Genomic DNA, 12,018 nt, shown 5'->3' on the forward strand with positions numbered 1-12,018 from the left:
GACCTTTTCCACCGATTGCTCAGTTTGACCAGGCAGCCAGCTCTAGGAAGAGTCTTGGTTGTTCCAAACTTCTTCCATTTAAGAATGATGGAGGCCACTGTGTTCTAGGGGACTGTCAATGCTGCAAAAAAAAATTGGCACGCTTCCCCTGATCTGTGCCTCGACACAATCTTGTCTCGGAGCTCTACGGTCAATTCCTTCTTTGACCTCATGGCTTGGTTTTTGCTCTAACCTGCACTATCAACTGTGGGACCTTACATAGACATCTGTGTGCCTTTCCAAATCATGTCCAATTAATTAAATTTACCACAGGTGGACTTCAATCAAGTTGTAGAAACATCTCAAGGATGATCAGTGGAAACAGGATGCATCTGAGCTCAATTTCTAGTCTTATTGAAAAGAATCTGAATACTTATGTAAATAAGTTGTTTTTTATTTGTAATACATTGGCAAAAAATTCTAGCAATCTGTTTTCGCTTTGTCATTATGGGGTATTGTGTGTAGGTTGATGAGGGAAAAAAATGTATTAAATCAATTTTAGAGTAAGGCTGTAACGTAACAAAATGAGAAAAAAGATAAAGGGGTCTGAATACTTTACGAATGAACTGTACATAAACACAGTAACATCCCAGTCAGTCTGTCTAGTGATCACTAGGAAGTTACTACCAACATGGTTGTGTAAGGCAGGCTATATATTTCTTGGTTATGTAGTCTCTGGGCTTGATCAACATTGCAGACGACTGCCAACTAACTGATCTACAAATCACTGCATAACCACTCATTATCATTAGTAGATGAGTCAGTCAGAATTGTCCCACAAAACATCACTGACTTGATGCTCTCAAACAACCTTTAGTATTACTTTAACTAAATAATGTTCTTCCATATATAAGCCTGGTGCCCATTCATAAAGTCGTATTAAAACTGTAATACAGAAACTGTATTTATCTTTTGACAGTAGGGGGCACTATAATACAACAAATTCTTCCAAGCTCCCCTAAGCAAGGATATGGTATGTTGCCACCATAGACATTCATATATATAAAATTGATTGGTGCTCAAATCCTTGACGTACAACATTGTCCTCAATCATAACTGCAAGTAGGACTCAATATCTATTCAATTTATTTCTTACAGTATTCCACTAGTAAAAATACATTTAAAAAAAGAGGTTCAATAGAACACAGAGACAGTGTCATAGGTTCTGTACTAAGGGTTTACAGCAGTCAGTCTATGCATGAGACATCCAGCACCATTATAACAGCTGAACTAAACCAAGATTCTGTTTCCTCTTCCTGGGGTTTTCAAACTCCCCAAATGTATCTAGGGTGTCTTGACTGGAATTTCTGGTAAAGAGGAACAGCAATAAAACAGGCGGGCAGAAGTCCCCAGCTCTGCCGCACCACCACCACATCACTGCAAGTATATTTGTTATTAACCAGAGAATAAAAATGAGTTCTAAATACAAAACAGAAGAAAACAGAAAACAGTAAGGGGAAGATAGATTGTGGGGAGAGTATCTCTCCAAGAATACCTAAACATGTATAGGACTGGCTCCCCTGAATTATGAGACACATGTCTGTCAGAACACCTGCCCACATCAAAAGTCCCAGGTAACTACCACAGTAGTCAAACTAAAGTCATCTCCTAAACTGCTCCTGCAAATGGATAATAGCGTCTGCTAAATTACTAAAATGTAAATTTACTATCTAGATTGGTTCTCTTCCAATAAGAAAATACTTTAAATTTGAGGAATTATTATTATTCTACAATTATTCTCATCAAGCAGGTGGATTGGGTGCAGAGGTGCAAATAATAGCCTTTTAAACAGCAGTATCCCTATTAACATGGTCCCAGATCTGTTTGCACTGTCTTGCCACATCCTGTGTCACACCAATGACCACATGAATTAGCAGGACAACACAAACAGATTTGGGAACAGGCTAGCAGAACCCTCACAGTCTATAAGGATTAAAGGTTCCCAATCTGATTTGAGACCTTGGTCAATCCCACAATGCAATGCTACTTCAGAAGAACTTGACCCCCTTCCCGTCATCCATGGTGATGACCTCTGCCTTGCCGTCCGTCTGCAGGGCCTGCAGCGAGCGAATCAGCATCCACTCCTCCAGCCCATGGAATTCTGGGGGAAATGTGTTACAGCTATTTACTTATGCAGTACAGCTCAGATGGTATAAAACAGTACAAATGTTTTGTGGTAGGGATAAATAGCAAGAAATACAGTACATTCAGAAAGTATTCACACCCCTTGACTTTTTCCACATTGTTACGTTACAGCCTTATTCTAAAATGGACTAAATTGCTTTTTTTCATCAATCTACACACAATACCCCATAATGACAAAGCAAAAACTGTTGATCACATGACAAAGTAAAACACAAAATATCACATTTAGATAAGTATTCAGACCAGTTCACCGAACGTGCTACCTTGTCCTAGACCTGCTGTTTTCGACTCTCTCTCTCTAGCGCACCTGCTGTCTCTAACTCTATAGTCAGGATCTGAATGCTAGGCTATGAAAAGCCATTTATTATTATTAGACCCTGCTGGTCATCTATGAACGTTTGAACATCTTGGACATGTACTGTTATAATTTCCACCCGGCACAGCCAGAAGAGGAGAGGCCCCTCTCACAGCCTGGTTCCTCTCTAGGCTTCTTCCTAGGGAGTCTTTCCTAGCCACCGTACTTCTACATCTGCATTGCTTGCTGTTTGGGGTTTTAGGCTGGGTTTCTGTATAGCAATTTGTGACATCGGATAATGTAAAGACAGCTTAATAAATACATTTGATTACTCAGTACTTTGTTGAAGTGCCTTTGGCAGCGATTACAGCCTCAGGTCTTCTTGGGTATGACGCTAAAACATTGGCACACCTATATTTGGGGAGTTTCTTCCATTCGTCTTTGCAGATCCTCTCAATCTCTGTCAGGTCGGATGGGTAGTATCGCTGCACAGCTATTTTCAGGTCTCTCCAGAGATGTTTGATCGGGTTCAAGTCCAGGCTCTGGCTGGGCCTCTCAAGGACGTTCAAATCAAACTATTTGTCACATGCGCCGAATACAACGAGTGAGGACCTTACAGTGAAACGCTTACTTGCAACCCCTAACCAACAGTGCAGTTACCAAATAAACTAAAGTAAAAAATAATAAAAAGTAACACAATAACGAGGCCATATACAGGGGGCACCGGTACAGAGTCAGTGTGCAGGGGTACAGGTTAGAGGTCATTTGTACATGTAGGTAGGGGTGAAGTGACTATGCATAGATAATAAACAGAGAGTAGAAGCAGTGTACAAAACAAATGGGGGGGGTGAATGTAATAGACCGGTAGCCATTTGATTCATTGTTCAGCAGTCGAATGGCTTAGGGGTAGATGCTGTTCAGGAGCATTTTGGTCCTAGACTTGGCACTCTGGTACCGCTTGTCGTGTGGTAGCAGAGAAAACAGTCCATAACCTGGGTGACTGGAGTCTCAGACAATTTTATGGTCTTTCCTCTGACAACGCCTATTATATATGTCCTGAATGGCAGGAAGCTTGGCCCCAGTGATGTACTGGGCCGTACGCACTACCCTCTGTAGCGCCTTGCGGTCAGATGCCGAGCAGTTGCCATACCAGGCAGTGATGCAAGCATTCAGGATGCTCTCGATGGTGCAGCTGTAGAACTTTTTGAGGATCTGGGGACCCATGCCAAATCTTTTCAGTCTCCTGAGGGGGAAAAGGTTTTTGTTGTGCCCTCTTTGCGACGGTCTTGGTGTGTTTGGACCATGACAGATCGTTGGTGATGTGGACACCAAGGAACTTGAAACTATTGACCCACTCCACTACATCCTCGTCGATGTTAATGGGGGACAGTTTGGCCCTCAATATCCTGTAGTCCACGATCAGCTCCTTTGTCTTGCTCAAATTGAGGGAGAGGTTGTTGTCTCTGACCGCCTCCCTATAGGCTGTCTCATCGTTGTCGGTGATCAGGCGTACCACTGTTGTGTCATCAGCAAACTTGATGGTGTTGGAGTCGTGTTTGCCCACGCAGTCGTGGGTGAACAGGGCGTACAGGAGGGGACTAAGTACACACCCCTGAGGGGCCCCAGTGTTGAGGATCAGTGTGGCAGACATGTTGTTGCCTACCCTTACCACCTGGGGAAGCCCGTCAGGAAGTCCAGGATCCAGTTGCAGAGGGAGGTGTTTAGTCCCCGGGTCCTTAGCTTAGTGATGAGCTTCGTGGGCACTGTGGTGTTGAACGCTAAGCTGTAGTCAATGAACAGCATTCTCACATAGGTGTTCCTTTTGTCCAGGTGGGAAAGGGCAGTGTGGAGTGTGATTGAGATTGCGTCTTCTGTGGATCTGTAAGGGCGGTGTACGAATTGGAGTGGGTCTCGAGTACCCGGGAGGATGCTGTTGATGTGAGCCATGACCAGCCTTTCAAAGCACTTCATGGCTACCGACGTGAGTGCTATGGGGCGGTAATCATTTAGGCGGGTTACCTTCGCTTCCTTGGGCACAGGGACCATGGTGGTCTGCTTGAAACATGTAGGTATTACAGACTCGGTCAGGGACAGGTCGAAAATGTCAGTGAACACACTTGCCAGTTGGTCCGCGCATGCTTCGAGTAGGCATCCTGGTAATCCATCTGGCCCTACGACTTTGTGAATGTTGACCTGTTTAAAGGTTTTGCTCACATCGGCTACTGAGAGCATTATCACACAGTCGTTCAGAATAGCTGGTGCTCTCGTGCATGCTTCAGTGTTGCCTGCCTTGAAGCAAGCATAAAAGGTATTTAGCTCGTCTGCTAGGCTCGCGTGACTGGGCAGCTCGCCTCTGGGTTTCACTTTGTAGTCCGTAATATTTTTCAATCCTTGCCACATCCGACGAGTGTCAGAGCCGGTGTAGTAGGATTCAATCTTAATCCTGTTTTGACACTTTGCTTGTTTGATGGTTCGTATGAGGGCATAGCCGGATTTCTTAGTATCCGGATTAGTGTCCCGCTCCTTGAAAGCGGCAGCTCTAGCCTTTAGTTCAATGCGCATGTTGCCTGTTATCCATGGCTTCTGGTTGGGATATGTACGTACGGTCACTGTGGGGACGATGTCGTCGATGCACTTTTTGATGAAGCCAATGACTGAGGTGGTATACTCCTCAACGACATTGGATGAAACCCGGAACATATACCAGTCTGTGCTAGCAAAACAGTCCTGTAGCGTAGCATCCGTGTCATCTGACCACTTCCGTATTGGGCGAGACTTGTCCCGAAGCCACTCCTGAGTTGTCTTGGCTGTGTGCTTAGGGTTGTTGTCCTGTTGGAAGGTGAACCTTCGCCCAAGTCTGAGGTCCTGAGCACTCTGCAGCAGGTTTTCATCAAGGATCTAACCGTTCATCATTCCCTTGATCCTGACTTGTCTCCCAGTCCCTGTCGCTGAAAAACATGCCCACAGCATGATGCTGCCTCCACCATGCTTCACCGTAGGGATGGTGCCAGGTTTCCTCCAGACGTGACACTTTGGCAATCAGGCCAAAGAGTTCAATCTTGGTTTCAACAGACCAGAGAATATTGTTTCTCATGGTCAGAGTCCGTTAGCATGCTTGGAGTTTGCCAAAAGGCACTTATGTGCATTTTACTGAGTGGCGGCTTCTGTCTGGCCACTCTACCATAAAGGCCTGATTGGTGGAGTGCTGCAGAGATGGTTGTCCTTCTGGAAAGGGTCTGAATACCTATGTAAAAAGGTATTTCAGTTTTTATTTTTAATAGAATTGCAAAAATGTAAAAAAAACTGTTTTCGCATTTGTCATTATTGGGTATTGTGTGTAGATTGAAGAGGCAAAAAGAGATTTCATAATTAAGCAGTAACGGGGGGGGATGTGGAAAAAGTCAAGGTGTCGAATACTTTCCGAATGCACTGTACGTCAAAAATGCACATTTCTGTTGTTGTACCTTCGCTTTCTGTGTCGTCACCGTTGGCGAGCTCGTAGAGTGTAAACACCGTATTGACCATACCGTTTTTAGAGACCTGAAATGATAGGGAGAGGAAACACAAACTTCATAAAGAAGTATCAATAACAGCATACTGAGGTCACCAGGATTTAGACTATTACTAGTAAATCTAGTAGAGCTCGACCGATTAATCGGAATGGCCGATTAATTGGGGCCGATTTCAGGTTTTCATAACAATCGGAAATCGGTATTTTTGGACAATGATTTGGCCGATTATTATTTTATTTTTTTTAAACACGTTTATTTAACTACGCAAGTCAGTTAAGAACACATTCTTAATTTCAATGACAGTCTAGGAACGGTGGGTTAACTGCCTTGTTGGCAGAACGACAGATTTTTACCTTGTCAGCTCAGGGATTCAATCTTGCAACCTTACGGTTAACTAGTCCAACACTCTAACCCCTTGCTTTACATTGCACTCCACGAGGAGACTGCCTGTCACGCGAATGCAGTAAGAAGCCAAGGTAAGTTGCTAGCTAGCATTAAACTTATCTTATAAAAAACGATCAATAAATCATAATCACTAGTTAACTACACATGGTTGATGATATTACTAGTTTATCTAGCGTGTCCTGCGTTGCATATAATCGATGCGGTGCGCATTCGTGAAAAAGCACTGTCGTTGCTCCAACGTGTACCTAACCATAAACATCAATGCCTTTCTTAAAATCAATACACAAGTATATATTTTTCAACCTGCATATTTAGCTAAAAATAAATCCAGGTTAGCAGGTCACTTGCGTTCATTGCACGCAGAGTCAGGGTATATGCAACAGTTTGGGCCGCCTGGCTCGTTGCGAACTAATACGCCAGAATTTTACGTAATTATGACATAACATTGAAGGTTGTGCAATGTAACAGGAATATTTAGACTGATGGACGCCACCCATTAGATAAAATACGGAACAGTTCCATATTTCAATGAAAGAATAAACGTTTTGTTTTCGAGATGATAGTTTCCGGATTCGACCATATTAATGACCTAAGGCTCGTATTTCTGTATGTTATTATGTTATAATTAGGTCTATGATTTGATAGAGCAGTCTGACTGAGCGATGGTAGGCACCAGCAGGCTCGTAAGCATTCATTGAAACAGCACTAAATAAGTGTGTTATACTAAATAAGTGTTCATTCAGTATTGTTTTAATTATTATTATTACAAATAAATATATACTTTTTTTTCGGCCAATTAATCTGTATTGGCTTTTTTTGGTCCTCCAATAATCGGTATCGGCGTTGAAAAATCAGTCGGTCGACCTCTAAAATCTACTAGACCACTGGACATCTTCTATAATGATAATACATTACAGTATTCTTCCAACAATGTAAATGGCGATCTATGCTACGTCCAGAGAAGCACCCTACTCCCTATATAGTGTATTCCTTTAGACCAGGACCCATAGCAGACCTACTCACCCACTGGTAAATTAGTTTGCCCCATTCCTCTGGCCTCCTCCACATGACTAGACACTGTGTCTTGTTCTTGTCTAACCATTCCAGGTTCCCTGCAAGCAATATCCAGTTAAATTATTGTTAGTGTCATAATAAGAATCCAAATACATCTTTCAATGAAAGCAGCCCTGTTACCTTTTTTCCTCAATTCCTCAAAAACAATTAGTATGGCCTCCGTTGATAGTTTTCCTGCAAGATCAGTTAAGGTTTCTAGCAGATATGAGGGGAAATTTTCAGGGGGTATAATTTCAAAGAACATCCTTATAAAGTTTCTAAGTTATTACCTTTCCATAGCTTCAAAGTCACTATCCAACACCAAATAACAGGACAGGAGATCCAGAGATGGCCTCTTGTGTTTTTTCGGGTTGGTTAGATCTATGACATATGTCAGTAAGTGAAACTTACTGAACACGGTGAATAAAAGGATACTATCAATATTCTTGTGGTTGAACACAGGGCACTCTTGGACTTCCATGATGCCCAAAGTGTAGAGCTTGTGATGGCGGCAGTAGGAGAGAGCAAGGGAGCACCATGCTGCAAGCTGTTTCTGTCTGGTGTCAACATTGGGTTGTAACCTGTCAACAATCAAAAGTAACCATTGCATCAACTTATATTGGCATGTAGCTAAGTTAAGAGACAGAAGTACCTAGATAACCACTCACTAACGGCTAAGTAAGTTTGATTAAGTTGGAGAGGTGAATAATAATCATAAACGTTAGCTGGGAACAACCACATCATACATTATTTGTTGCAAATTAGAAAATTGAATGTAATGCATCTAGACAATTGACCATCCTAGTTAACAAGCTTTACGAGCCAGCTAGCTAATATATCACAGGTAGCTAACGTTAACTCTAATTATAAACGAAGTAGTTATAACATCAAGAAGCATAGCTATCTCGCTAGCTACATATCGAGCAAAGCACTACAATCATTCATTGCATCGAAACCTTGAATCGAACCTAAAATATGTTTACCTTGGATGGCTAAAGCTAACTTCCCTAGCTAGCTTCAGCTAGCATTATTGTAAAGCATGTAAACCATTTTATTCGAAAACACAATACTTCTTTATACCTGGAATCGCAGTTTAGTTGTGAAAAGTGTTAACTTACGTAAAAAACGGAGGGAAATTATACTGCCAAGGCCACTCAAAACTCATTGCAAAAAAATGTACGCACAGCTGACACCCGGAAGTAAGTGAAACCTATAAATCTTCTTCTTCAATGCGACAACGGCGGTTGGCATCCAATAAATGTTCCATTGCCGCCACCTACTAGATTGGAGTACAACTTCGTTATACTTTGCTTGAAAAATCTATAAATAAATAAACAAATACACTACCATCGAACACTACACTTACCAAAATAAAAATAACAAATATTAATACAATATAACACCACCCTATTCCACTATTCATATATTTGGTCATACCTCAGGCCAACAACCTGAAAGGATGGGACACCAACACTTAACACATTCAGTAAGTCTTCTGATGTCAAGTCTCGCAAAGTCAAATACCTTAACTGCAGCTTCCACCACAACCTCAATTTTCTGCGACGTACGTTCCATCCCTACAGTAGAGTTGATAACCATTACTATAAATGCTAATAAACCCAATCTCACTGAAACATATCACTTGTTGGCCTATCCCTCTGTACTGGTACAGATCTACTTACACCACTCCTCTCAGGATCCCTCCCCCTTGTCCCATCTTCCTCTACTTTCTTCACTGCCTCAGCATATGACAACTTCTGCACTACTCCAAATCAAATGTATTTATGTAGCCCTTCTTACATCAGCTGATATATCAAAGTGCTGTACAGAAACCCAGCCTAAAACCCCAAACAGCAAGCAATGCAGGTGTAGAAGCACGGTGACTAGGAAAAACTCCCTAGAAAGGCCAAAACATAGGAAGAAACCAGGCTATGAGGGGTGGCCAGTCCTCTTCTGGCTGTGCCGGGTGGAGATTATAACAGAACATGACCAAGATGTTCAAATGTTCATAAATGACCAGCATGGTCAAATAATAATAATCACAGTAGTTGTCGAGGGTGCAACAAGTCAGCACCTCAGGAGTAAATGTCAGTTGGCTTTTCATAGCCGATCATTGAGAGTATCTCTACCACTCCTGCTGTCTCTAGAGAGTTGAAAACAGCAGGTCTGGGACAGATAGCACGTCCGGTGAACAGGTCAGGGTTCCATAGCCACAGGCAGAACAGTTGAAACTGGAGCAGCAGCACGGCCAGGTGGACTGGGGACAGCAAGGAGTCATCATGCCAGGTAGTCCTGAGGCATGGTCCTAGGGCTCAGGTCCCCCGAGAGAGAGAAAGAAAGAGGGAAAGAGAGAATTAGAGAGAGCATACTTAAATTCACACAGGACACCAGATAAGACAGGAGAAATACTCCAGATATAACAGACTGACCCTAGCCCCCCGACACAAACTACTGCAGCATAAATACTCTAACCCTGGAAACCTCGACCTGACTCTCTTGCATGGGACATTTCTGATCCCCAGCCCCATGGGCACCCCTACAATTAACACATACCACTAATTTCCCCGATGCACACATTCCTTTGTCTCATGCCCTTCTGCACACTTCTCACACTTCTCCCATAAGCTTGACACCTGTAACAACATAATGTATTTGGCACAAAAGTTCATACAGGATATATTATACATCCTAACATCACTTTTTCGAGCAAAGACTCAACATCAAAACAGCAGCACCCACCCGTAGCACGTGCTCCAGCAGGTAAATTTCACTGGTCATCCCCAAAGCCAACTCCTCCTTTGGCTGCTTTTCCTTCCAGTTCTCTGCTGCCAATGACTGGAACAAATTGCAAAAATCACTGAAGCTGGAGACTCATATCTCACTCACTAACTTTAAGCACCAGCTGTCAGAGCAGCTTACAGATCATTGCACCTGCACATAGCCCATCTGTAAATACCCTACCCAACTACCTCATCCCCATATTGTTATTTTTTTTGCACCCAAGTATCTCTACTTGCACATTCATCTTCTGCACATCTATCACTCCAGTGTTTATTATTATTTCGCCACTATGGCCTGTTTATTGCCTTACCTCCCTAATCTTACTTCATTTGTTTGCACACACTGTGTATAGACTTTTTCTATTGTGTTATTGACTGTACTTTTGTTTATTCCATGTGTAACTCTGTGTTGTTTGTGTTGCACTGCTTTGCTTTATCTTGGCCAAGTCGCAGTTGTAAATGAGAACTTGTTCTCAACTGGCCTACCTGGTTAAATAAAAGTGAAATACATATTTGACACTTCTGTTTCACCCCTCATGCCACCCTGTCTGTGTCGCACCAAACAACAAGCATCACAAACACTGGGAATCTTCCCCTTCAGTTGGTCAACTTTTACATTTACTGCTACCCCAGAAATCAGTCCTTTCAATGGTGCCTTTTTCTTGAGAGCAAAACAATTGACATTTCTTGCCCCCATTCGTTTAACGCGGAGCGCCTTCTCCCTCTGACCATCAGAAACACAAACAATTATCACAAGACCACTTCTGGTTACCTTCACCGATTCCACAGCAACCAACTCTGTTTTCACCCACCCCGAAACCACAAATGGATCTGCCAAAAGGCAAGGGCCCACATTTTCCAAAAACTTCACTCCTACTGTCACAGACTCATCTTTATCCTGACCCTTGGTGCAAGCATCAGGCTCCGAGAACTTCACCACACCTACAACCTCCAATACTTCAACCTCATTCACTTCTTTTTCTCCTCCTGTCTTCAGCTCATTCTGCTTACACTTTCTACCATTCTTCTTTAAGAAACCATCTCCCTTTTCTCCAGCATTTTTAACTGACTCAAACTCACCCTCTTCCTTCCTCTCTCTTAGACCTCCTCTGCCTCTCTTTTTCCTGCCATTCCTCCTCCGTATTCCAAGTATACGTCTCCTTATGATAATACAGCACTTCTCCTGATGTACATCTTGTTCTTGCATTCCCAAGGGATGCATTTAACCGGCTGTCACAATCTCTGTACAATGTAACGCTCAACAGTACAACCCACTTACAAAGCAGTCGCTTCGTCTTGATGTTCTTCTTTATCAAAAGCTACCGCAGCGCTATTCCATTTCAAACAAGCGTGTTCTTCCTGTCGTTTGTCATCAGATGATATTATTCCTCAACTCATCCGATGACAAATGACGTAAAAGGAATATTATAAACTGGGTGGTACGAGCCCTGAATGATGATTGGCTGACAACCGTGGTATATCAGACCGTATACCACAGGTATGACAAAACAAAACGTTTTACTGCTCTAATTACGTTGGTAACCAGTTTATAATAGCAATAAGGCACCGCAGGGGTTTGTGGGATATGGCCAATACACCATGGCTAAGGGCTGTATCCAGGCACTCTGTGTTGTGTCATATCCCACATGCTTATTGCTTAAATAGCGCAATCTGGCAGCCGGTTGGGCTATATATCACACACATCTATCACACATCTGTTGATAAGTTACATTATGTCATGAAAAACTGGTTTATATAACAAGAAATATTGAGAAAGGAGTGAGTCATG

At 42.6% G+C, this 12,018-nt stretch overlaps 1 protein-coding gene across 1 annotated transcript; it reads right to left on the reverse strand.

Annotated features, from left to right (window-relative positions):
* Window positions 1-1,102: 1,102 nt before the first annotated feature.
* Window positions 1,103-8,713, reverse strand: LOC112259974 (vacuolar protein-sorting-associated protein 25-like). Its single transcript, XM_024434712.2, has 6 exons — window positions 8,568-8,713; window positions 7,885-8,030; window positions 7,591-7,644; window positions 7,420-7,508; window positions 5,944-6,019; window positions 1,103-2,140 (listed from the first exon to the last, which is right to left on the reverse strand). The coding sequence occupies exons 1-6, from the start codon at window positions 8,612-8,614 to the stop codon at window positions 2,028-2,030; spliced, it is 525 nt and encodes a 174-aa protein (XP_024290480.2). The 5' UTR covers window positions 8,615-8,713; the 3' UTR covers window positions 1,103-2,027.
* Between the last annotated feature and the right edge of the window lie 3,305 nt (window positions 8,714-12,018).

This window comes from Oncorhynchus tshawytscha, linkage group LG01 (assembly GCF_018296145.1).
Source record: "Oncorhynchus tshawytscha isolate Ot180627B linkage group LG01, Otsh_v2.0, whole genome shotgun sequence".
NCBI classification, from domain to species: Eukaryota; Metazoa; Chordata; class Actinopteri; order Salmoniformes; family Salmonidae; genus Oncorhynchus; species Oncorhynchus tshawytscha.

Bases quoted from the DNA above. Each gene is read 5' to 3' on its own strand.
- LOC112259974 (XM_024434712.2), bottom strand. From the start codon at position 8,614: ATGAGTTTTGAGTGGCCTTGGCAGTATAATTTCCCTCCGTTTTTTAC. The intron at 6,020-7,419 runs GTGAGTAGGTCT...CTATCATTTCAG, and splicing joins GCAAACTAATTTACCAGTGG to GTCTCTAAAAACGGTATGGT. The intron at 2,141-5,943 runs GTACAACAACAG...CATTTCCCCCAG, and splicing joins TGACGACACAGAAAGCGAAG to AATTCCATGGGCTGGAGGAG.